This window comes from Balaenoptera borealis (genome assembly GCF_965194805.1).
Source record: "Balaenoptera borealis genome assembly, chromosome: 18".
NCBI lineage: Eukaryota > Metazoa > Chordata > Mammalia > Artiodactyla > Balaenopteridae > Balaenoptera > Balaenoptera borealis.
The window spans coordinates 21,658,377-21,685,183 of record NC_138877.1 but is presented as its reverse complement, the minus strand read 5'-3'; the positions used below and the strand labels follow the sequence as shown (position 1 = coordinate 21,685,183).

Sequence of the window (26,807 nt, the reverse complement as noted above, 5' to 3'; positions counted from 1 at the left end):
TTTTCCACTAGGAAAAAAAATAGGAAAGCACAGTCTCACATTTACATACATAGTCCAACATTTATACACAATTCTTAAAATTGAATGCATTCAGCTTTAATGAAAAACTTGGGATATTGTTCTAATCTTTCCATTTTGCCAGGTTTGCTTTGTCAGATTAGTGTTTTGGAATGCTAGAAAAAAATCTAAACATGCCCAAGATAGTATTATTGACTATCTTCAGAGAAATTCACATTGGTGTTATTAGTTGCCTTACAATACACAAATAACTCAGACAACGTTATTTATTGACTCTTCTAGGAAAAAAAGGACTGCGCTCTGCATCTGATGTACTTAAAAGCTAATGAATACAAACTACGTACCCTGATCATTTACAGATACATATTTACTGATAAATATTTACAGATACAGTACAAAGAGAAAACTTTAGTACTGAGAGAGTGTGGAGAGAGTAAAAAGGGCGGTGTTAATCGGGGAATATTCTTGCTCCTTTTTTAGAAAAGAGGAAACAAAAGCTGAGAGGTTGGAATATATCAAGGTAAAAGATGTAAATAAGCCCTGATTCTTCCTGCCTTTGGGGTCAAATGCGTGTTGTTAATTGCCTATGGTTTTGGAGTGCTTTTGCTTAAATTTTCAGGAGAGTTGGCAGACGCACTTATCTACCCTGTGGCTGGAGAGGGCAGTCAGGACCATGAAAGACACACCTGCCTCAGCATATGTCCAGAGAAAACTCCAATTCGAAAAGATACACACACCCCAAAGTTCATAGCAGCACTATTTACAATAGCCAAGACACGCAAGCAACCTAAGTGTTCATCGACAGATGAATGGATAAAGATGATGTGGTATATATATACAATGGAATATTACTCAGCCATAAAAAAGAATGAAATAATGCCATTTGCAGCAACATGGATGGATCTAGAGATTATCATATTAAGTGAAGTAAGTCAGACAGAGGAAGACAAATATCACATGATATCACTTATAGGTGGAATCTAAAAAAATGATACAAATGAACTTATGTACAAAACAGAAATAGACTCACAGACATAAAAAACAAACTTATGGTTACCAAAGGGGAAAGTGGGGGGTCGGGGGGAGGGATAAATTAGGAGTTTGGGATTAACATATACACACTACTATCTACAAGGACCTACTGTATAGCACACGGAACTATATTCAATATCTTGTAATAACCTACAATGGAAAAGAATCTGAAAAAGAATATATATATGTATATATATACACATATATATATATAAAACTGAATCACTTTGCTGTACATCTGAAACTAGCACAACATTGTAAATCTAACTATACTTCAATTAAAAAAAAAAAAGACACACCTGGCTGGCCATGCCCACTTCTTGAGCAAATGTTTTGATCACTCTACAAAAGATAATTCCCAGTGATTTTCTGAGAAGGTGATATGGGCTGAATAGCCCTGCTCAAATCTATATGCTATTCTTAATAAGTTTGACTCTTATAAGCTTGTCCACAACTCCATTTTCAGGTGAGAATAAAAGAGCTGGGTCTTAAATGTGGAAGGCTCTAAATGACCTGATATGTTTTCTGAGCACAAGAATTAAAAAAAGATAGGTTCTAAAATTTTTTGATTTATTGATGAAACTGATCAATTTTCTCCTAATAGCCAATATTTTAGGCAGGAAATATTTCCATTTCCCCCATTTTCTCAATCATTTGAATTCTGTTAACTTTGAATGATTGGAAGGTACTAAAGACAAAGCATGGAAAGAATCTGCTGCCATCATCCAAATAATTTGTAAAAGATTATTTGTGGACCATCCAAAAATGAGGCTATATAGGAAAACAAGGGGGAATAAAGACTAAAATATGGTAAATTAAATATATTAATCAGAACCCTTTGCTGCATTGACAGAAAACCAAATAAAATTGACTTAGGCAAACAGCAGAATGTATTATCAATACACTACTAGCTATCTCATAGCAACTAAAGATGTGAATTAGGAACAGTCAGAATCTAGGGTTTGAACACAATCTGGATCCTCTGATCCTCTGGGTGTTCCGTCATTTGGTCAGAAGGCCACTTCTGGAATAACCAAGATGGTTAGCTGGGTTGATGTAATAACACAGCTGTTATCAGAGGACTATATGTAGGGTGTGGGGAGAGTGAAACAGGAAGAGGGTTCTGTTTTCAGAAGAAATAAAAACGGTATTGAACAAAGCAGAAATGTGCACCTTCTTAAAAAAATAGTGAAGAAACAAGCCAGCAAGAGAAAATGGCTTGTCAAGTTTCTTGAATATTTATGAATAACCAAGATCAGTTTCAAGGGTAAAGTACTCTCCCCCATTTGAAGGAAAAATTCCTTCATTCAAGGACATCGTTTGTAAGATATATCAACAAATGGCAGCCTGTAAAACACCTGGTCTATTGTGCAATGCTTAATTACTAATCTTCATTGTGCACTCATTATATGCAAAGTACTCTTTTGGATTCTGGGATATGGGGAAGAAGTTGCAAAGATGAATAAGTCCCTCCCTCAAGGAGTTTACATTTTAGTAATCTGGAGAAGATAAAGCAAGCTATAATAACGAGGTCAACCTAACATAAGAACAGATTACTACAAAGCAAATCCTGAACTTATATCCCATCTTTTCCTCTAAAAAAGAGTTTGTGGTCCTAAAAAAATTATGCTCTATATGATGCAACGCCACAATTCACGGTCTGAACTACATTTGCAGTCGCCAGAAGATGTCCTCAACCATACCCTGCATACTGATTACACAGACTACTACCTGGTTTTAGCTGAAGACTTTCAAATGAAAATTTTTTCTGTGTCTCTCTGTTTCTCACTGGCTTTTTGGGAAAAGACCAGTGAGGAAAGGGAATGGTAGGTTATTTTTTATAAGTACACTTTCACTTTCATCGTCATCATTATTATTATTTTCAAGCCTGGCTTTTAAAAGTCTGGGAGGCAGAGGAGAAAAAGTTGATGACAGAAGAGGTTTTCGGGGAGGCTACCAGCAGGTGGCGCTTGTCTCCTCCTCCGAGGTTACAATGCTGGACTCAACCTAGAATCCTGTAGGACTCAAGGGCTGCGTACTACGCACGCAGTCAATGCAAATGACATAGATCACGCGGTACTTTAGATCCCGCCTGGTGCTCAGGCCACCACCTTTCTGCATCACCACTTAAAAAACCGCCTCCTCCACTCCAAGAGTTGAATTATTTTCGTACTGACCCGCATCCTCACTTCCCCTAGCTAAGTTGCACACAGGGACGCTGCTCAAGCCTTGGGTATAGAGCAAAAATAAAGGCCCTCGAGAGTTGGAGCCAAAACTTCGGAAAGGAGTGGGACTTTATTAATCTTCCAGCTGGTCTGCTTTTATGGTGTCAGATGTTCTGTCTCCCCTGGTGTGCCAGCGTTGTTCTGGGCAGAACATGAATTCGCTTGCAGGCGGACACATCAGCTCCTATGCCCCACAGGGGCCAGAAGAAGCGCACGAGGATACCTTGACGGCACCTGTGCGCAGGCTCCAACTGTGACTGAGTTATTGGCTAGTTGGGGTCACTGACTTTCTGACCTTTCCAGCCCCACTCAATTCTGGGCTCAGACAGCCACAGCCAGCCCCTCTTCCTCATAGGACAACGGGTTCTGTCCACCATAAAAACGACCTGCATTTTGAAAAGTCCTTCCTTTCTGTGTCTGTAGTTTTTTGCCATCGCTCAGAAAACCCTCTGCCTTACTCCTATTTGTTTGCAGCGAGGTGCGGCCCGGGAGGGCGTTTACAGGAAGGAGGGCAACCCTAGAGTCTGAAGGCTCTACTTTCAAACCCAGCTCCGCCTCTGACTGCATGGGTGAACTCAGACGAGTTTCTTAACTTCCTCTGTGGCCTGGGGGAAACAGTTTTTCCGCTCACGGGGTCTCTGGATTAATGAGATCACGAATGCAGACCACCTGGACCAGCGACTGGCTCGTCGTAGGTGCCCAAATGCCAGGGGTCGTCTGTTGGCCTGACCCCACAGTGAAAAACTGCCTTTCGGGGAACTCTGGGTCAAAGAACCAGAATAATTTGCAACATTGAGATAACCTCTCACCTCCCCGTGATCTCACGGCGTCCAGCCCCCCACATCCCCGGATAGCCGGGCCGAGCGCGGGGAAGCAGCAGGGCCAGCGCGGCGGGCGGCGGAGGAAGACGCGGGGCTGGACAGACGGCTCTCGGGTTGGAGGAGGAGAGAGCAGGCGGCGGAGGAGGGGAGAGCAAGCGGCGGAGGAGGGGAGAGCCGCCTAGAGGAGGGAGCAGAGGCGGGAGGAGACACATGCGCGCTGCCTGCCGCCGCCGCCGCCGCCGCCGCAGTCCTTAGCTTGCCAGGGACAGGAAAGCTTCGAGACCGAGCTGCCACTGCCGCCTCCGCTTCTGCCCCCCCACCCCCATTCCGCGCGCCTCCCACACCCTCTTCCCCTTCTCCCAGCATCTCTCGGTGGAGCACTGCAGGGACTCGGCCCGGGCTGCCGTCTCCCCGACCCGGGGGAAAGCTGTGACCCCCCCCGCAGGAGCGGCGGGGCGGGGTGGGGGGCCCGGGAGAAGATGGCGACGCCGGGAAGCGAACCCCAACCTTTCGTCCCTGCCTTGTCAGTGGCTACTCTGCACCCCCATCATCATCCCCCCCCCCACCACCATCAGCACCACGGAGGAGCCGGAGCCAGCGGCGGGGCCGGAGGAGGCGGCGGCGGCGGCGGCGGCGGCGGCGGCGGGGGCTTCAACCTGCCCTTGAACCGGGGGCTGGAGCGCGCGCTGGAGGAAGCGGCCAACTCCGGGGGCTTGAACCTCAGTGCTAGGAAACTGAAGGAATTTCCCAGGACGGCGGCCCCCGCGCACGACCTCTCGGACACGGTGCAGGCAGGTGAGAGAGGGCCGAGAGCGGGCAGTGGGCGTGGGTGGCTGTCTGGCTGGCTGTCGTCCCTTCCCCGACGCGGTGGCCAGTCTGAGATTTGGCCTTGCCGAGGAACCAGCGGACCGTGCTCTCCCGAGGAAGGGACCCGCGTGGGCGCTGCGGCGCCGGGAGAGCCGGGCTGCTCCGGGCCGCTCGGCCCGCTAGCGTGTGGGAGCGCGTGGGTCTCCGGCTCCCCACCCGCGGCGGCCGTGTGGGGGAAGTGGCCGCCGGGCTGGGGCTTGCGGGCGCGCCCGGTGCGCGCTGTAGAAGTGGGAGGTTTCAGGCGGCCGCGGCCGCTTTCTGGGCCCCGCGTAGGGGCTGGGAACCCGGCCGCGGTGTCTGCGCCTCCGCTTTGCGTCGAGGCGTCGCCCATCCTGGTGGGGAAACCCAGACAAAGGTGGCGCGCCCTCCGCCGACCCGAGGGCATCGGCGCGGTGCCGCGAGGCCCCCGCGGCGACATCACTGAGCGCTCCAGCAACTTGGTGCCGACTGCGAGGAGGTGCCGAGGCTTCTCCTTCCTGCGCCTGTGCGAGGAAGGAGCGGCCGCCGAATCGCAGCGAAACCGAATCGCCGCCACTTTGCTGGGTGGTCGGCTCCCCGGTTCTTTGCCTCTAGCTAACCGCCCACGCGGCTTGGTTCCTGCCACCGAGGCTACCTAGCTTTCAGTAACCCGATCTTTGCGGGGGCCCTGGAAGAGAAGGCATGGCATATTAAAAAAAAAAAAAAAGAAAGTAATTAAAGTGAGCCGGTTTTCCTTCGTGAGCCCGACAAGTTGCAACTCGCGCCAGTGAGCATACAGCGTTTTCAAGTTATGTCATGTGTTGACATATTTCTGAGAGGTCTGCTTTCTCTTTGGTAGTTGGAGTTACTGGAGTGGGATCTATAAACAGGAAGGAGGCTGATGGAATGCGATTCAGGCCTTGGGATCCCTACAGAACTGACTCGGTTCCCTACCGTCCGGTTTCAGCTCCATGGGGGAGGGTTTGTATCTTGGCAAGCGCCCAGCATTTCCCAGAGCAGTGGGTGCCCCGTTTTGGAACCACCGTCCAGACCTTGTGGCTGTCATCACATCAAGGGCCGAGTGTCAGATCCCTGGGATCCTGGACGGCTTGACTGTCAGCTCCAGATCTCCCAGTCTCCTCTCCTGCGGGAAGAGGGGTTCGGGGGAGGGGGCAGACGGTTGCCTTTTGGAGCTTGGTTTCTAGTGCTCCCCTCCTTTAGTTCAATAAACTTTTATTGAGTCCTAACGAATATTTAGACAGAGTTCTGAGTTCACTGTAGGCAAAAAGGGCTCTTAAGGGTCATTAAACTTTGTAATTTGGATTCAGGGATAGTCAGGAATGGGCATTAAGGAGGGAGTTTCCAGAGTCGAGCTGTCAACAGCTGGGGAGCCTCTTGATAGGACTTCTTAGCTGCATTTTCTCAAGTGGAAGTTATTCCAAGAATTGCCTGAATCATTAACTTAAAAAAAAAAATCCGTTGTTAAGTTCGACTTCCGTTTTGCTATAGAGTGTACAGTGAGCTGTGGAAAGATTGGATATGACTGCAGAAAATGGAGCTGGCATGACCAATAATAATATGTGTCTGTCGTTCAGGATGGAGGCATTGAAAGTTGTTCTTCTAATTCAGTTAGGCTGACGTTTATTTCAAGATGGGTGAACTGCTCTGTTGGCATTTTTTTGAGAAGACCCGCGCTTTATAAAAATAATTAATTAATTAATTTTTTGGGGCTGCATTGGGTCTTTGTTGCTGCCTGGGCTTTCTCTAGTTGCGGTGAGCGGGGGCTACTCTTCGTTGTGGTGCACGGGCTTCTCATTGTGGTGGCTTCTCTTGTTGCAGAGCATGGGCTCTAGGGCTCGCGGGCTTCAGTAGTTGTGGCTCAGGAGCTTAGTTGCTCCAGGGTATGCGGGATCTTCCCTGACCAGGGCTCGAACCAGTGTCCCCTGCATTGGCAGGCGGATTCACAACCACTGCGCCACCAGAGAAGCCCAAGACCTATGCTTTTAAAAACAGAGACCATCTCTTTCAGTGAAGGCCTTACCATGTGAGGCATGGCAATGCTTAAAAATATTCTGTTCTCTCTTGTTTGCTTGTGGCGAGCTGTGGTTGTGAGTTCCGCAGGTTTTACAATTATGAACCTCACTTGCGTGTGTTTGATGCTCAGAAAATTCTAACTAGTTAAAACTTGGAGGCTTAACTCGCCGTCAAAAAAGGCAGTGTTCTGTATCTCAGTTGTATCATCGTTAATATACTGGTTTTGATATTGTACTATAATTTTGCAGGATGTTCCCATAGGGGAAACTGGGTAAAGGGTACATGGGATCTCTCTGTATCATTTCTTACAAGTGTATGTCAATCCACAATTATCTCAAAATAAACAGTTTAATTTAAAAAAAAGAAAAAAAAAGAAGGCAGTGTTAATTATGGGAGGGGGAGTGTCACCGAAGTTTGTAGAAAGTTAGGAAAACCCTATAAAGAGAATTTAATGTAGACAGCTATTTTACATGAAATTTCAGTACCTGAATGTGTTAAAGAGTTGCTTTTGCAAAAACATTTTTGCCTCAGGTCAAAGCTGGGTGTAAACCAAATGTATTCTGCCCTTTGTTCTATTTACCGAGCACTGTTCCTTATTTGGAAGAGCAAAACTCAAAATAAAGCAAGAGTTAAAATTACCTCCGTTTGCAATGTTGACATTTCCTGCATATAAAGAGTTCTAGTAGAGTGGAGTGTATGAACAGTAACATATACAATAAAGACAGTGGTTTCTTTGGGGTTAAATTTCAGTTTACAGAATATCTCTTAAGATCAGAAGGACATATGACGATCCTTAAAGACCTAAGATGTAAAGTGGACTTTTTCATAAATTTTGGAAGACAGCGAGTGACATAGAAAGCTTTCTCTCACTGTTCAGTTGTATAATACAGACCATTTGGTTTATGCCTTGTAAAAGTAACTCTTCTGGAAGCCACCTAAGCAGAACTGCACTCTTGGGCAATGTAGCTTATCTGGACAGGAGTTGTGAAAACCCAGATGCAAACACAAAAATATAGAGGCCCTGGGCTGCTCAGTAGATGTTTAAGCTCTGTCAATCAAGTGCATACATATTTTTCATAGGAAAAAAGCTCTCAGGCTCTCCCCCTCCCTTTGAGCCTATCGATTTACTCATATTTGAGTGAAAATAGTTTGGTTGTGTCAGGGTCTAGTCTTTTTGCAGGTGAGAAGGGGAAAGAAAGGCTGATCCACGCAGGTGTGGTGGCACAGGTGATACTGGCTGAATGGGAGAAACCTGAACAAAAGAGCCACGATAAGCACTGGGTGTGTGCCCTGCATTATCCTGCCCGGTCCTCGCTAGAAGCTATTCAGATCCTCGTGTACAGCTGGGGAGAGTTGAGTAATAGATGCTGAAGATCATAGCCCTACTTAATAGCCCTACTTAAATGGTGAGTCAGGGATTGAACCCTGGTGGTTTCACTCTAGTGTATATGTTCTTTTTTTTTTCTGCGTTGGGTCTTTGTTGCTGTGCGCAGGCCTTCTCTAGTTGCGGCGAGCGGGGGCTACTCTTTGTTGCGGTGTGCGGGCTTCTCATTGCGGTGGCTTCTTTTGTTGCGGAGCACGGGCTCTAGGCGCACGGGCTTCAGTAGTTGCAGCACGTGGGCTCAGTAGTTGTGGCTCGCGAGCTCTAGAGCGCAGGCTCAGTAGTTGTGGCGCATGGGCTTAGTTGCTCTGCGGCATGTGGGATCTTCCCGGACCAGGGCTCGAACCCGTGTCCCCTGCATTGGCAGGTGGATTCTTAACCACTGCACCACCAGGGAAGTCCCTAGTGTATATGTTCTTGACCATATTCTTGTTAAGCAGGGAAGGGGTGGAGAGGAGCAGAATCTGGGAGGGTATCTGGAGATTCATTCAACCAGCGTTCATTCTGGAAGTATCCACCAAGCACTGCTAAGTGCCAGGCACTGTTCTAAGCACTAGGGTTACAGCAGGGACCAACAGAGAATCCCTGTATCCCTTCTGATGGAGTTTTCATTCTAGTTGGAGGTGGGTGAGGAGATAAATGAAGAAGTAGATTTTGCAGGTTGAGTAGGAAGAGTTTTACTTCTAATATCTTTGTTTAGAAGTATACATGCTGCTTCGTATTAAAGATGACTTATAGCAGCTTGTAACAACAGCGGCACAAACGATGACTAGTAATAAATATCAACTGAAGCAGAAAATCTGCCCGATAAAAAGAAGTACACAGATATGTGCATCAGGAAAGCAAACTTTTTTTTTCTAGTGCTGATTTTTTTTTTTTTTTTTGGATGCGTTTGGTCTTTGTTGCTGCGCGTAGGCTTTCTCTAATTGCGGTGAGCGGGGGCTACTCTTCGTTGTGTTGCGCGGGCTTCTCATTGCAGTGGCTTCTCTTGTTGCGGAGCACGGGCTCTAGGTGCATGGGCTTCAGTAGTTGTGCCACGTGGGCTCAGTAGTTGTGTCTCTCGGGCTCTAGAGCGCAGGCTCAGCAGTTTGTGGCGCACAGGCTTAGTTGCTCCGTGGCATGTGGGATCTTCCAGGACCAGGGCTCGAACCCATGTCCCTTGCATTGGCAGGCGGATTCTTAACCACTGCGCCACCAGGGAAGTCCCTAGTGCTGATATTTTAAATAGTGTCATTTTGGGCTAAGAAAGTTCCAAAGGGTGTTTGTATGACAAATAAAGCAGATTGAAAAGAGGAGTAAGAAAAGAAAGCGTCTGTCTCGGGCTGATTGCAGGAGGTCCTGAAAAATAAAAAGGAAGCTCTTGGATTTGATGTGCAGAACAGTTGTTGAAAGTTGGTCTCATTAAGGAGAGGGAGGGGTGTGTCATTGCCAATATCGTTTTGAGGTGGCTTGAAGCAGAAGAGTCTATATGGGAAATGAAGGGTTTCCCCAGCGCGGGGGACAAATACTCATCGAGGTCCTGTATGTGCCAGTGCAGGTGCTGGAGGAGGTGCAAAGTGTAAGACATGACAGGAGCGCCACGACAGGTCCAGGAAGCCACGGGACTCTCAAGGCAGGTCAAGGTGAGATGCCAGTAGCGTAGATAGACATTGCAAAATTCAGGAACTAAAAGGCCATTTCAGTTAAATGGGTTAGGAAAGACTCATAGCAGAGGTGGGATTTGGGTCAGGTTTTGTAGGATGGCTAGGTTTCGGATGGAAGTGCACGTGCACATTCTGTGGTGGGAAAGATAGTTTGAACGTGTGGAGTGAGAACCTGACAGCCTAAGACTTGCTGAGAATAAAACAGTAAGAGAGGGCATTCAGGCCTGTTCCTCCGGTCACATTCTCCCACCCCACTGTCACCGTGTAATGAGGTAACAGCACAGGGCTCTTAGGACCCTTTGAGGATTCTGGGAATGGCTGAGGCCTGGGATATGTCAGCCTGTGGGACTAATGCCCTAGTCTGTCTGAGATACCTCTCTCCAGTGTCTACAGAAGCAAAGAATCTTCTCTGAGATTTGTGGGCAGGCTTATCTGCTGAAGCCTGACTTTCCCCCGCCCCACTCCCATCCTGTAGCAACCGAATCCTTGGGATATTAGCACCTTTTAGTCATTGGGATGCACCCAGGACTTGGTGATATCTGTTTGATCTCAAAAACCATTCCATTTCGGTCATAAAGATTTTTCATTACAAATGTAATGAAACTTGAAATCACATGTGTTTTCGTAGAACGTGTGTTCTTTTATAGTTATATCTTGTTTCAAATTGTGTTTCTGCTATTGAATTAAATTTATTAGTCATTGCTGTAATGATTGTTTATTGTGCTAGTCATTATTTAAATGGCTATACTAATGACATATATTCTGAATACTTCATTCATAAACGAGTCACAACCTTTTCCTTCCTATTATTATTTTTTTCTTGTTGATCAGTTTCTATGCAGAGGACTTCTAATAGTAAAAGCCGTTAGAACTACTAAGACTTCATATATATGGTGTCTCTGAACCATATCCAGATGTGTTCTTCCACGTTTCTGTTTGTGGCGGAAACAATCTCCACAAACATACCTCTATTCTCATTACTTACATTATGGGCTGCTTTTTGTTGAAAACGCAGGGGCACACTAATCGTGTTTCTAGAAAAGCAGCGTACAACCATAGGCAACAAAACCTCTGGGGATTTTTGATCTGTGCCAGTTTATAAGGTCAGCCTAAGGTTTGACCTTCATCATTGAAAGGATTCTACCAGATTGTTTGTCAGTCACTGTGACATCTTATTTGATTTTTTGTGAGCGTATGTTATTAGGCAAAAATTCGGCACACCCCACTATTTAAAATTTTTAACTTCGATTGTTGACTAAGTTTTTTTTTTTTTGAGTTTTGTTGCAAACTTAAATTTTTCATGCCGTGGTTTAGCAGTTCTTTGGTGTAAGCATTTAAAGGGTAGATACCTTTTGAAATCCATGTTGGTGTTGATCAGTGCAGAAGTTAATTTCCTTTTGCTCTTGCTGTCCTACTGGTGTGAACAAAGGCTTTTTCTCTCCGTTACTCAACTTCATCATTACTTATTTAAGCATAAGTTGTTTCCTTCTTTTGTGTGTACTTTTCTGTTTTTCCCCTTTTCCATATCTGTCTATCTACCTACCTACCTATATCTGTCTACCTATATCTATATATAGGTGTATCTATTTACCTATGTCTATAGGTATATTTATATACTTGTATTTATAGGTATATATCTATATGTATATAAATTTATGTAGGTGTGTGACTTGCTTAACCAAAAAAGAAAGCCCAATTATATTTGCATATCTGATGCCTTTATTTATGTATAATTTATAGGAAGTCTGGAGACATCTCTTATTGCTACAGTTCTTTTGTTGCATGAAAGTATTTTTTTTGCACCAACATTTTCATTTGCTCTATAAATTTCTATAGATAGAGATACAGGTATAAAGATGTTTTATCTTTAGGCTGGGCAACATTTACTTTCTCTTCATCTCTTCCCGGAGTCATCTCCCCCCAGGTGCTGTATTGAGTATGCTTTTCCAGAGACTTGGCAATTTAAATGGCAGAAATGCTATGAACTCTATTTAAGGTGCTTATGGGTTCATCAGTCAGACCACATGACTTGAACTTTTGTCTGTGCCTCGCAAAAACCTGTCTGTGATGCTGCTTTCCAGATTTGGTTTAGCGTTTTGGAAAATTAGACTTCTGCCTTAGAAAGACATCGGGGAAAACTGGCCTGGGCTTTGATCTGGTACCACCACCAGGTTCACCATTTGTGAACTCTTTCAGTGACTGTGTCACTTGTTGGAATTAAGGTAATTTGGTGTTAATTGCAGTGTTTATTTCAAATATGAAATTATAATCTATCATAAAAGGCTTAAGGATGTAAGACCCAAAACCCAGCTATATTTCCATACCTGATGCCTTTATTTATGTATAATTTATAGGAAGTCTAGAGGCCTCTGCTACCGCTGCTGTTTTTTGTGGCGTGGAAGTGTTTTTGCCGCAGAATTTTCAGCTGCTGTTATATTTCAGACAAATTTTTGTGTGTGTCGTGTGAATTGTTTAACGAAAAAAGAAAAAAAAGCAAGAAAGAAAAGAAAAAATAAGAAAAGTCAGGATTCCATGTAAGCCTTAGTTCAGGAAAACTAGGCCTGCCAATAAAGATGCAAACTTGAAGCATGTCTGTGTTTTCTTCATCTTAATTTCAGAGTTCAGTAGTATTGCTTCCATAAACTGTAGTAAGAAGTCATACATTTGGAAACCATCTGTTCCCACAGAGTAATTCAAAAATCGAGTGAGACTGTTTACATGAACAGAAAGTTGAGGAGCTGTGAGAATGTGGCTTCTCTTGCTTCTACTCCAGCAAGGCAGTAGGAGGGAAATGCCTTTATAGTTGGATTTCTGTGCGCTCGTACTTTTTCCCATCCCTGTCCTCCTTCACTGGCCATAGAGGAAGAGTATAGGGGGGACAAAAAAAATCAGAGAACAACACTGTTTGATTTGCATCACAGAAACATTTTATTTTTTTGCTTGGTGAGACATTATTGCTCCTGTGTTAATATGATGTTGATACTGAGCCAGCTTGACTTATGGTACCTGGAACTTTTCCAGGATTTTTTTTTTTTAATTTTTGCATTCATCTTCATTTTTTGTTGCTATATATAGAAATGATTATTTTATATAACTTTATTTTATTTATTTATTTTTGGTTGCATTGGGTCTTCGTTGCTGCGTTCGGGCTTTCTCTAGTTGTGGCAAGCGGGGGCTGCTCTTTGTTGCGGTGCGTGGGCTTCTCATTGCAGTGGCTTCTCTTATTGTGGAGCATGGGCTCTAGGCGCACGGGTTTCAGTAGTTATGGTACGCAGGCTCAGTACTTGTGGCTCGCGGGCTCTAGAGTGCAGGCTCAGTAGTTGTGGTGCACGGGCTTCAGTAGTTATGGTACGTGGGCTCAGTACTTGTGGCTCATGGGCTCTAGAGTGCGGGCTCAGTAGTTGTGGTGCACGGGCTTAGTTGCTCCGTGGCATGTGGGATCTTCCCGGACCAGGGCTCGAACCCGTGTCTCCTGCATTGGCAGGCGATTCTTAACCACTGCGCCACCAGGGAAGTCCCTCCAAGATATTTTAAGTCACCAAGGTCAGGCTTTATAATTTTGGAATCTGCCTTGATACTCACTTTCTTCCTTTCGCTGTGTTTTCTCAGTCTCTTTGTTGGAGGGGCCCTAAGACTGTGTGACTTGAAGCAGAGCCGGGATCCCTCTGGCTCAGTGAGCCTTGAATTTCCCCTTCACTGTTCTCCCCAGATGGGCAGAGAGAGGCCCCATTTTAGTTTTCTTAATCTTCTGGCTTCTCCTGTGGCCTTGCTTTTGACAGCTGACCCCTGCAGCGCAGGCCATGGAGTTTTGCTACTCAGTGTATTTCCCTAACGTTCTTTCCTATTTTTTGATGTTGATGCCGTACAGTGTTACGAGTAGCATGAACGCATCTGACCTGGTTCCGTCAGCTTGGCTCTGATTTGACGCACTTTAGCTCTGCGGGCAACAGTGACAATTTCAAAGATAGCATCACCGGCAGACTGCCTGACTTGGCCTTCCTTTAGATTGCCTTCGTTTTGCTTTTCCAGGTCATTTCCCTCACTTCGCCCTCCTCCCTGCCCTGGAAGAGTCTCCTTAACCATGCTCCTATTTTATCCAGTCCCCAGCCTACTCCAGACACGGGCCTCCCTGCCGTCCCTTCCTTGCAGATCTGAGCACTGAATCAGGCATAGGTTTAAGGCACTTTTGCATTATTTCCTTATGGCATTTTTTGTTAGTTATTGCCTTCCTCTTTGGTGCTTTCCCCAGGTTTCAGCTTTTTCCTCCTTCACTGGCCTGTGAGGTCTGGCTAGGCAGGGGTTTTTCCTTATTTTCATATGCGCCCTTCATGCCTGTCACAGAAAATGCTAGATTTAACATCAGTGCACTGTTCTGTCTCCTCTTGCCTACTCACTGCCCTCTCTTAGTCCCTACACTCTCAAACCATCATCTTGGGTCTGCCAGTATGCACAGTTTGCTGATATGCTGCCTTTCTTTTCAGTGCTGACCTTATTTTTTTTCACATGACATCTTCTCAGCATCACCCACTGTATTAGTTGGCTCGAGCCGCATAACAAGATACCACAGACTGGAGGGCTTAAACACCAGAAATTTATTTCCTCCCAGTTCTGGAGGCTGAGTCCAAAGTCAGGGTGTCAGCGGGGCTGGTTTCTCCCGAGGCATCTCTCCTTCGCTTGTCAATGGCCAGCCTCCCTGTGTGTTCCCATGGCCCTTCCTCTGTGCCTGAGAATCCCTGGTGTCTCTTTGCGAGTCCAGATTTCCTCTTCTTATACAGACACCAGTCACACCGAATTAGGGCCCACCCGTAACCTACTCATTTAACCTGAAGTACCACTTGAAAGGCCTAATCTCCAAATAAGTCACATTCTGAGGGACTGAGGGATAGGGCTTCTAGGCATGAATTTAGGGGGACACGATTCAGCCCAGCACGCACTCCCTCTGGTGTTGCTGGTAGCTAGCTACTGTTCCTCCCCCAGCCTGGATACAGTGACTTTGTGCTGTGCAAGTCTGCCTTCCCATGAGGCCCGAGCCAGGCCTGTCTTATTCACCACTCCATCCCCAGGACCCAGCACGACGCCATGCTGAGCCCGCCTGGGTCCAAGATAGACCCTCAATAAATGTTATTGAGCACATTATGTGCTGTGAAAGGGGAAGGGGCCACATTCGTACTTAAAAATGGGTGACTCTGCCTAGTCTGGGCCCCCCTTCTCCCCACCATCTCTCACAAATATAGAACCTTCTTTTTGGTGGTTGGTGGGTCCCCAGAGTTATTCTTTCTCAACAGTACTAAAAAGAAAGATAAGATTGCTTTCTTCAACATTTGCAAGTGTTTGATAAGCCAGGTTACATCCGGAGGTAGAGTTATCCTGACTTCTGAAGGGGATGGGTGGAATTTTATTGTATCAAATATTGCTTGAAATTAACAAGTAAAGTGAAAGTAAACAGTTTTTGAGTACCTGTCATGTATAGGAGCTGTGGATGATTAAAAAAATTAGAGACATAGTTCTACAGTACATACTTTGCAGAATTGCATAAGGATTAAAGAAATAACATGTTTGAAAGTACTATACATGTATAGTATTCTCATTTACAAGTGTCTTTTCCAGATAAAGCCTTTCAGTCTGTCTTCCATCTTGTGTAGATTAGAGGTTAAACATCAGCTTTCTTGAGCCTCAAAGACCTGGGTCCAAATCTTGGCTTTGTCGATTATAAACTGTGTTACTGTGACCAGATAACAGTTTTCTGTAAACTGATGTCAGCTATAAAATGGGAACAATACGTACTCAGCTGAGTTGTGAGAACAATGATTATAACAACAATAGATAACATTGTCAAGTGCTCTCTGTGCCAGGCATTCTTCCAAGTGCTTTATATGTTAATATATATATTAAATATATGTAATATATACATTACCTCATTTAATTCTTGCTGAGTGTTCTGTTTTGTTAGCTAGGTTCCACTCAGCCACCTGTATCTGGTTGAAATTCATCTGCCTCTGAAATCCCTTTCTTGACCATTGTAGCCTGAAGAGGGAGTTTAGATATCTAGAAGCCACCCATTCACATCCCTCCCTCATTTAATAGCTGAGGCCACTGCGGCTCAGAGAGCTTAAGCCACTTGCGCAAGGTCACACAGCAGGGCAGTGGGCAGCTCCCAGCAGAGGGCTGTTTCTGTGGAGCCAGGAGGCTACGTTGGATGGACGGAAGACCTCCCTCCCTCCCTCCATAGACTTCTCAGGTCAGCCCCACCCAGACCAGCCACGAGGAAGGTCCCTAAAAGAAAAAATGCTGTGAAACCTTTAATGACATGTGGTCCAAAGCTGGGGGAGAATAAGATAGAAAACTAAGAGTGGTTACAGATTAAATGTGTTAGTTCAGGGTTTTACTGCATGTGGTTTGGAGGACATGCATGAGCTCCGTGTAAATTGGCTCCCAAGTACCAAAAGACATGTTGGGAAGTCCCACCCAGACTCACAACCTGGAGGTCCACAGCCGCCTATCATAGCAAGGGTTTTCTTGGCACTTGGAATACATTTTCCTGTGGAAATACAGTAGTAAGTGGTGGTTTGGTTCCCCCGCCAACCCTCTATTTAACCGTAGCAGAGGTGGGCCTGTGTGTTGATGGTGTTTCTTTGGAAAAATGTAAGCTCCGTTCTGACAAGGAATTCTGAATCTGGAGATCGTGGCATCAGGATGTGAAACTCCTGCCTCTTGGGGATAACCCTCTCCCCTGCGGCCATTCCTACCCGATGTCAGAAAGTTCCCCTCCCTTCTAGGCCCCTTGGTCAGTGGGCCCAGCAGACTGGGTGTCCCTTCCCCCTGGTGTGGGGAGCAAGGGTTGGCAGAAGTTGGGGGTCAGCTCTGGGACTCAGTGAGGACTCAGGCCTAAGAGGAGCTGGCCCAGGAGATGCCCCCTGAGGGAGATGGGCAGGGATTTAAATACCTCTCTGCCTAATTGTTGTATTTTTTTTACATATTATCTCCCCAACTTATTTATTTTAGACTTTGAAGCAAATTACGGCGTCTCCCTGAACTTCAGGTTTGTAATTTGTTAATAGTGGAAATACTCTTCCCCACTCAGGGCTGTTGTGCTGAGGTAAGCAGAGTTCAGGCGTGGCTCAGAGTGAGTGGTCCATAGATGTCACTTGCCTTCCTAGATTCCTATGGGGTTATGTGTCATAGTAAAATAATATAACTTCAGTAAAATAAATAACTGGACATGGTTAGCCTGTCTTTGGCATAGTGGCTAAGAGCACACGTGGTTGGGTCTCAGTCCTGGTTCTACCGGGATATGGCTAGTATCTAAGCTCCCTGAGCCTGGTCATACAATGAGGGATAATGATCATAGGATTATTGTGAGGAGGAAATGAATGAATATATGTGTAAAGTGCTCAGGTCAATGCCGGGTGTTGACGTTTGCCATTATTATTATTGTGGCCAAGCTGCGTGCGGGATCTTACTTCCCCGACCAGGGATTGAACCTGCGCCCCCTGCGGTGGAAGCTTGGAGTCCTAACCACTGGACTGCCAGGGAAACCCCGCCATTATTATTATTATAGTCCATTATCTTTAGAAAAGAGAGTCAATCTTCTAAGGCACAAAAAGACTAAATTCCTAGAAATATTGTGACATTAATAAAATAATCTTGATATCCAGAAAGCTTCAGTATACATGCTTTAAATATGTGTAAGCATTATATTCTTTTGACAGTCTTTGGAAGGTGATGGAGTAGGTGCTGTTTATTCTTCCAGCTCTAAACATTCAGGGCTTACGTGTAAGGAAACCCAGACTAGATGGTGAAATCATTTTCCTTGGGTTATGTTACTAGGAAGTGGTTGAGCCAGGACTGTATCTTCTGAGTTTTTATGTGATTTCCATTCATTTCTCAATATAATAGCCTGCGTAGGTTTGATTTGATTTCATCAGGACAAAGAAATCCTGAGGCGACAAGGCTGGTAGAGAAGAGCGCTCCCCAGTGGAGAATGGGGAGCGTATTCTGGGGCTACACTATGTATTCCTGCAAAGGGTGCTGGGACCAAGGCTGTTTTTGGGCCTTGGGATGGAGGGGTAGGAAGGAGGGGGTGGGGCCTCAGAGGAGGGCTTGTAGCACGGCTCTCCGCCCTCTGCAAGAGTCCTGCCATGGATTTAAGAACTCTTCCAGATCAAAATAAACAAACTGATCACCTTTGATGCTCTTGGCAAAAAACAATTTGTGAGTCTTTTTATGTTCCCGGCAACTGCTCTGAAGATGTGTAGCAGATACTTCTCTAAGGAGTGAGAACATGTCTATGAGGAAGCAGAGGTTAAAGAAGAAATACTTGGATTTAAACGTATCATTTCTTTTCTCACTGTTGTTCTGGCATCCGGCATTTGTTTTAGACTTTAATCAGAAGTCATTTCATCAAAAGCCTGGTGATAGGTTCAGTATCACCCTGAAGTTACTGACAAGGGAACTGAAAGGGGGATATGGTCTGGGCCCTTCAGGGTATTTCCTCCTTCAACCTTCGTAAGCGTTAACCCCTACCCTTGCAAGGTAGGTAGTGTCCTTAAGGGTTAACCCCTACCCTTGCAAGGTAGGTAGTGTCCTTAAGGGTTAACCCCTACCCTTGCAAGGTAGGTAGTGTCCTTGGAGCGGAGAAGGAAGCATTGGTTAGGCAATCTGGGAACGTTTGTAGAGCCAGTAAGGCCAGAGCTAAAGTTGGGTTCAGAACTCTGCTTGAAGAAGTGCTGGAGTCTCTTGCCATTGAAGGGGAGCAGAATATGCCACCCCAAAATATGCCACTTTGGCATATTGATTATTTTGAACCGAAAGTTACTTAAGAAACAGTCAGTGCAGGGACACTGTGGCCTCCTTTGTCTCCCTGAAAGCAGGAAATAAATCTCCTGTGTGAAAGGTACTCTTCCTGTACCAAAGAGGGGTAGAAGGCATTCTTATCACCAGAGATAGGGAATCCAGGGCCGAGAAGGCTGTATAAACAAATTTACTTCTTCACTCATTTACCACCCCAAGCTCAAACCCCTTTGTCTTGTCAATTTTTCACAGATTTATTTATGTATTTATTTTGTCTAAAAGATACAACAGCTGCCTGCTTTGGTCACTTCTTTCAGTATCATATATTTTTGAGCTCCTGTACATAGGGAATTTGTTTTTTTCCTGTTGTTTCATATCAATTTGATTATTAGGCCAGCCAAAGAACCTAAAAGGAAAGAAGGAATTACGTTTTCTTCCTCTATGCCGTGCTCTATTGTAGCGTTACGGCATATTTAGAGCTGGAAGGACAGATCGGAGGGGGAGATTTTGCAATGAGAATCGAGCCCAGAGCATTTTGATAGGCAGTCCTCGGGGTGACTTATAGACTGAGGAGTCAGATTCCAGCCTAATGTTATTTCTCTCATTAATCTGAAAGTGGATGCAGGGGACCAAGGTGCGTGCCTGGGGAGTTCTAGCCCTAATCTAACCTAATCTAACCTATTGCTAGTGGCCAGTTATCATAACAGCTCCATTTCTAAGAACTGTGCTTTCCAGCAAGCAACAGTATTGGTTTTAAAAATCCTCCAACATGTCTATTATTTAAAAATTTAAATAACACCTTCAGGGTTTTAGTTTTGGTATAAAATTGTGTTAGACTTTATAATACGTAACTTCTTTGAACAGCCTATTTAAAATTTACTTTATTTTATTCCCTCCAATGAGAAATGAATGAATAGCCATTGGGTGAGTGACCAAGTAATTTCCTTTCTAGACCATTCCCTCCGTAACACAAGTGCTTACATTCTCAAAGTTGTTTTTTTAAGTGATAATCATTGAGTCAATTTCTAATGCATTTTATATTGTCATGAAGATCCTTCAATTAATTCATTAATTGCTTTTAAAATCTTATAAATGAAATAGCACAGCAGCCCATTTTGGCTAAAATGGCAGCACAGTTTATGGCTAAATAACCAAAATTTTTTGTGTTTATTCAAATTGATCTAATTCAAAGGAATCTGATTGTGCATTTGAAGGCAAATAGACCTCTCTTTGTGCATTTCCCTTGGAGGTGGGGATGATAATCTCTGCATGCAATTTAAGGCAATTATGTGTATTTTTCTGTCTTCAGGAAACCTGGATAAATCAAAGTTAATTTTAGTTGTACCAGCCCTTCCAGTGGCTATAGTCTTGTAATAAACTCTTAACCGTGGTTTGTTCAGATATTTGCATTTAATGCTTTCTTGTGTCCGTGCAGTACTTTAAAGGGTGCCATGCCATAACTTTATGAGTGTTAATGAGCCAAAGTCTGATCTGTTTTATGAAATTCATTTGGCAGCTGTGAAGACTTGCTGTTGCTTCCCTACCCCCCGCCCCCAAAAGTCCTTGGAATCAGTATGTTAATGAAGACTTGGTATCTCAATATGAAATTTGCACAGTGGGAGTTCCGAGGTAATGTGCCCTGACAGAGCCCTTAATGTCTGCCTCTTAGGGAGTGAATGACAAAGACAGGATAGGCCAGCTAAGTGCTTTCACAGTCAGGCTGCCTGGGTCTTTCTAAAGTTGGTTTATGTCTTCAGTGTGTGCACTCTCTGTGTCTCAGTGTCTTAGAAATCTCCTCTCTTCTGTCAGTCAGGCCTCGTTGTTTGTGATCTCTTAATACCACATAGTAGATTGGGTTGGATGAGCCCCATCACTTTTTGGCCTCACCACGCCACATGTGGGATCTTAGTTCCCCTACCAGGGATCCAACCGGTGCCCTGTGCGGTGGAAGCAAGGAGTGTTAACCACTGGACCGCCAGGGAAGTCCACTTTTTTAAAAAAGATTGAATGAAAGATTCTTTAAATTCTTTAGTGCTTTACAATTTTCAAAAGTTTCACACACATGATTTCATATACTCCCATAATAACCCTTTCCCCCCTTATCCCTGTATTCCCTCCCCCCAACTACTAACCACTAGTTTGTTCTTTACATCTGCGAGTCTGCTTCTTTTTTGTTTTATTCACTAGTTTGTTGTATTTTTTAGATTCCACATATAAGTGAAATCATATAGTATGTGTCTTTCTCTGACTTATTTCACTTAGCATAATGCCCTCCAAGTCCATCTATGTTCCTGCAAATGGCAAAATTTCATTCTTTTTTATGGCTGAGTAATATTCTATAGTATATATATATATATATATATACCATACCTTCTTTTTTTAAAAAAAATAATTAATTAATTAATTTATTTTTGGCTGTGTGGGTCTTCGTTTCTGTGCGAGGGCTTTCTCCAGTTGCAGCAAGCGGGGGCCACTCTTCATCACGGTGCGCGGGCCTCTCACTGTCGCGGCCTCTCTTGTTGCGGAGCACAGGCTCCAGACGCGCAGGCTCAGCAGTTGTGACTCGCGGGCCCAGTTGCTCCGCGGCACGTGGGATCCTCCCAGACCAGGGCTCGAGCCCGCGTCCCCTGCATTGGCAGGCAGACTCTCAACCAGTGCGCCACCAGGGAAGCCCACCGTATCTTCTTTATCCATTCATCTGTTGATGGACACTTAGGTTGCTTCCATACCTTGGCAGTTGTAATTAATGCTGCCATGAACCTTGGGAGCTCCATCGCCTTTGGATGAAAGACTTCAGCTTTCAAACACATTGCTTTGTATAATTCTATGCAACGCTCTTTCATTTTTCAAGAGAACATTAGGTCACTGTGGACATCACCAGAAGTGCTCTTATAGGATGCTCCTAAATAGTGTCAACCTAAGTCCAGGTTTGCTGGGGACGGTCTGGTTTGTACCTTTTGCCCTGGCCTACTGGGTAATAGCACCTCTTTTTAACACATCCCGATTTGGATGATAAATTATATGATCACTCTACTCATGGGACATAGACACCATGTTTTAAGATAAACTGAAGTGGAGACAAGGTAAATGACTTGCCCAGGCCCTCTGGCCACTTAAGTGTCAAATCAGGTCTAGGATCTGAACAGTTTATCCTGGTCATCTCTGTCAACTGCCCATACTGCTGCCCTTTGAGGGAATGACAATGCTTGGCTGGTTTCTCATTTTAACTTTCACACCAAGAAACCCTCGCAGGAAGGTCTTTGGCATTTGTCTCTAATTTTAGTGGGCAAAATACAGCACTCATTTAAAAATTGTGAAATATAGCATGCATAGAAAGGAGTCTATATAAAACGTAAGCATGGTTTAAATGATGATAGTAAAATAGGCATAGAGACCTAGAGCAGACAGGGAGCTGGGACTGGGGTGGGGAGGTGATTGCCTGGGGCAGTACAAGGGATGATAGAAACAGTCTCTGTTTTGAGTTAGCGGTGAACGCACAGGTAAGTATGCATTTGTCAGAACGCATCAAACTCTGCGTATAAAATGGTTGCATTTTGTTGTGTATAAATTATACCTTACTGAAGTAGACTAAAAATGCCCCTATGTACCCATTATTCAACTTGAGAAGTGGAACATTTCCCATACCAGTGCATTATCCCTGATTAACAAGCCATTTAAAAGCACAGAATAATTGGGGCTTTATGGCTGAATCAGTGCCTCCTACGAGACTGATATTTCTGTATTAGTGGACAGATTCTTTGATCTTCATCTTCTTTATTTCACAACAGCTTGTTAACCGTCTACGTAGTCATACTAATCAGATATTCTAATTCTCTTTATGAGCGGCAGTTTAGTTTATTGATAGAAAAAACTGAAACTGAGCCAGGCTTCCTGGCCTCCCCGGGATGGCGCTGGCTAATGAAATCCAGGGCCTAAGAGCGTTTGCCGTGCACCTGCTGGGCGCCAGACACTTTGCAGGATCCCCACGTGGGAAGTGGAGGAGCCGCGGGTGTAACCCCCAGCAGCCTGACTCTAAAGCGTCTGCCTTTCCCACCAAGAGCAGTCATTAGAAAGAACTGCCTTCTGCTGGGGAAAGCAGGGCCTTATGGCTAGCTCCCTGCTTGTCCCCTGGAGCCTGGGACGGTGTGACGTATCACCCGCAGCCTTCCTGTGTGACAGCCCTGACCAGGCACACTCCCTGCCCCGCTTCCTCCGTGGCTCCCTCCTGCCCGCCCAGGTCAGCTGCCTGATCTAATAGGCCTCTGGGATCAGCGCCACCCTGCTTACCCACTGGGTTTCCCCTCACCCTCCTCGCCAGCCTTCGTGGCTCCAGCTGCCTTTGTCTTTAGCCTCCGTATGTTCCAGGTGAAGTGCCTCTACTTTGCCTTTGATCATGCCTTCCCTTTCCTCTCTGCATGTGCCAAAGAAAATAAAACAGAAAACAAAACAATCAAAAAATAAAACTCCAGATCTCTAGTCCCTGTCAGTCACCCCAGAATCTCAACACCTGCCTCTTCTGTGATGTCCCAAACCCTGGCCTCTCTCTCCTGCTTCACCCCCATCTTTTCTGAACTTTAGGCTTTTGATCTATAACTGGCAGTTTAATTGATTGAGTTGATCCTTAACTGTTCTTTAACTTCATTTCTTTTCTCTCCAATTGATAATAACAACAAGAAAAATGATAATAGCTTTATTTCTTGAGACAGGTATTGTGTTATGTATTTCTCTCAGTTAATTCTGCCAAATAATCTTAGGATGTCAGTACATGTTTTTTCCCTGTTTAACAGGTTAGAAAATCGAGGCTCAGAGAAAACAGCCTAAGATCGCATAGCTACTAAACTAGGATTCAAACCTCAGTTGAAACTGGGAGTCAAATCCAGTTTGACTTGAGTGATCCCATCTTACTCTGTACTGACCCCTTGAAAATCCCTTGAAAAGCATGGGAAAGAAAGGAAACTGACATTTATTGTGCCTTTACTACAGCATGTCGTAGAGGTGGCTTACTGTATTATCTCACAGGATCCTTATTCTAATGCTAAGAATTAGATATCGTGGTCTCCCCAAAATTGAGGCTCAGTGTAAATAATTTCCTCAAGGTCAAAGAACTGATAAGTGAGACATCAAAATCAAAGCAGGTCTTTCTGCCCCTAGAGATGCCCGCTCTGTGCATGAGGAACTCCTACTATACATTCCTTTTTAAATTCTCTGTGAGGCCTAGCTCAGTGCTGGATGTTAGTGAAACTTTTCAATTAGTTACACGTTGACTGAAAAAAATCAAAGGTTCTTTTTATCCTGTTAGAAGCATGAGCATGTGAGAAGTAGTCCAGTGGGGAAGCGTAGAGCCCACAAAGAATGTTAGCTTTAGGGAAGGGACAGTATAAAAACAAAGATGAGGTGGAATAGATTCTCGAATGCATGGAGGAACCATAGAATTTTGTTTATCTAGAGAGAATGACTTTATCCCTTCCTGAGTTTTGCTCTGGTGGAGCAAGAATGTCTAAAATTAAAAGACAGGAGAGGATGACTTAGTATTCTGGTTCCAATTTTGAAGATGCTGTGTTGTTAGCTTTCTCCAGTCAGCTGACCTCCCTACTTCCAACTGCCCTTCTCAGGTCCAGCAGTAAAAGCTAATGGCCGGTTACCCTGGGCCCTTTCATTGGTGGATTTGGAGACCATTGAAATCCACCCTAGAGCTCACCCTTCAAAGTAATTAACAATTAAAAAAAAAACAACAACAAAACTAAACCAAAAAGGAACTCCTCTACGTTCTAAAAACATGTTAGAATTTTGTTGTTCAAGACACACACACTCTGACTACTCAGTACATCTTGTACATCTTATCGTTCTTAGTACAAGGAACCTAGTGTGCGGAGAGGACAGGTCTGCATGAGGTGTGGTTCCTGGGTCTTGGAGTGTGTCCTCCACTTTCGTTTTTGTCAGCAGAGCGTTTCTGCCGAGTGTGCTGTGTGCCAAGGGAGCAGTTGTCGGTGGTATTCGCAGAGATGTGTGTTAGCACGGAGCCAGAGGGGACTGCAGTGTAGACTCTTGAGTGACGGGCGCCAGCTCTGCCTTCCACACGTGGCCCTTTGTGCTCTCAGTAACTGGAGAAATGCTGGCTGTGTGTGCTGGGTTTTCTCAAAGTGTGCTACGGATGGCATCTCCCAGCGCTGGCTGTGAGCTTCTTAGAACTGTGTCAGTACATGATGGGCGAGCTCTCCCAGAAAGAAGCACCAAGGGCTCACATCACCGTGTCTTTGTCACCGGCTTCCATCTCTTGCTTGCTGAGGTTTAAAATGATCATGGCTGTTTAGGTAATGGACTTGGAGTCCAACAGATCAAGGTCAAATCCCTGCACCGTCAGTTACTAGTTGGGTGACTTGGAGCAATTCTGAGCTCTGATTTTTCGTCTGTAAAATGAAAGTAATAAAACTTATCTCCTGGGGTTGCTGTGATGATTAAAATAACAAATTCTAAATACATGGCACTTGGCACGTGTGTGCGTGTGTATGTGTGAGACATTAGTAGTAGCTGTTCTTTGAACTACGGTGGCCCCAAAGGGAGAGCTATTTTTAAACGACTGATCTGCTCACTGCTTCCAGTACCCATCCGAGCTGGGGACCTGCATCTGTCTCTGTCACTAGTCTGGGAACATATCTCGTGGCTGATACAACTGTCTCCCTGTTCCCTTCTGCCATCCCTCTGCCTCCTCTTTGTACTCCCCCAACCCAGGCAGGGCCTGAGGACTCCCTGCTGTACACAGGGTGTCAGTGATACTCAGCCAGCCTGGAGCTTGCTGCTTGTTAATGGGAGGACTTTGACTGTCTCCCCCTGGCTGCCTGGTCAGCTGCAGCTCCAATGAGGCTGTGGTCCCCTGACCAGTTACGTTGACCATCTTATTTGAGCCATCTGGGAACTCAATGCAATACTCCTTGAAGCTCCATGACTTTCTTTCTTTCTCTATTTTTATTTATTTGGTTGCCTCGCATCTTAGTTGCAGCAGGCGGGCTCCTTCGTTGTGGCTCAAGGGTCCTTAGTTGTGGCTCACCGGCTCCTTAGTTGCAGCACACGGGCTCCCTAGTTGCGGCATGTGAACTCTTAGTTGCGACATAGATGTGGGATCTAGTTCCCAGACCAGGGATCGAACCCGGGCCCGCTGCATTGGGAGCTCGGAGTCTTAACCACTTGAGTCACTAGGGAAGTCCCCTGAGCCCTGTGACTTTAATTTGGGGCCCAACTATGATATGGCATGGCGTCTTAGCTCTTGGTAAAGATGAAATGGGAGGGAAAGAGAAAGAGAGCGAGAGAGAGAGAGAGTGGTGCCAGCCGGAGAGCAGGGTGATGTAAAGGCCCATTCTGCTTAGCGGTATGAACGCTTAGGGTGATGATGCTTGATGGACAGGGATATGGTTTGGAAAAAATATTTGTGAGCATTATTTTCATGACACTGACTAGAGAAAAAAGAGCTCAATAAAATCTTAACCAACCTCTGGGGGCGCAATGCAGGACGCAGCGTGAGAAGGCAGTGTACTGGGACACGGGCTAACTGAGGTAGTGAAACCTCACAAGGACTTTAAAAGGCTTTTTAAGTTCTGCATTCACAGCTCACACTTTATAAAGTAAGCAACGCTGTGTGTTTTTCTTCAGTCATTCATCCAGCATGTATTTATTATCCAGCATATGTAGACTGTTGACGAGCTGGTCCCTTCCCTCTGCTTATCTCCCTTTGTGATAAGAACGGCAACATGCACCTGCCCCGATCTTCACTGCTCCTCCACCTCCTGGCCTAGTGACCTCAGGCAAGTTACGTAATACCTCGGTGGCCCAGTTTCCTCACCTGTAAATAGAAATGATAATAGCACCTATTTCAGAGGGAGTCGTGTAGAGCAGTGCCTGGCATATGAGAAACAGTCATTGTTAGCTATTATTTGTTTCTTATTTATTTGTTCCCTTCTTTCTGGTCATTCTGTCCCTCCATATCATCAGATGTAGAGAGCGACCCTGTCTTTCTTTTTGTCTTGTAACTAGTATCCTTAGTTCC

The 26,807-nt window shown here is 45.1% G+C and overlaps 2 protein-coding genes across 8 annotated transcripts in view; one reads left to right on the top strand and one right to left on the bottom strand.

The window, feature by feature from the left end:
• LOC309615675 (uncharacterized protein) overlaps positions 1–4,308 on the bottom strand; it is a gene marked incomplete at its 5' end in the record, with an annotated part of 60,796 nt that extends 56,488 nt beyond the window's left edge. Inside the window, one exon of the mRNA XM_082365737.1 lies at positions 4,085–4,308. Within this exon, the coding sequence (XP_082221863.1) occupies positions 4,085–4,308 (224 nt within the window). The remainder of the gene's footprint in view (positions 1–4,084) is intronic.
• A 29-nt stretch (positions 4,309–4,337) lies between these two features.
• Positions 4,338–26,807, top strand: part of LRCH1 (leucine rich repeats and calponin homology domain containing 1) — a 201,829-nt gene continuing 179,359 nt past the window's right edge. For 2 of the 7 annotated variants that reach the window (XR_014236938.1, XM_082365412.1), the window contains exon 1: positions 4,340–4,891. Coding sequence is in view for 5 of the 7 variants with exons in the window: in XM_082365412.1 (XP_082221538.1) it covers positions 4,576–4,891 (316 nt within the window). In the remaining 2 variants the exon portion in view is untranslated. Of the gene's footprint in view, positions 4,892–26,807 lie in introns of all 7 variants that reach the window. The other 5 variants (XR_014236937.1, XM_082365414.1, XM_082365416.1 and 2 more) reach the window with 4 other exon arrangements.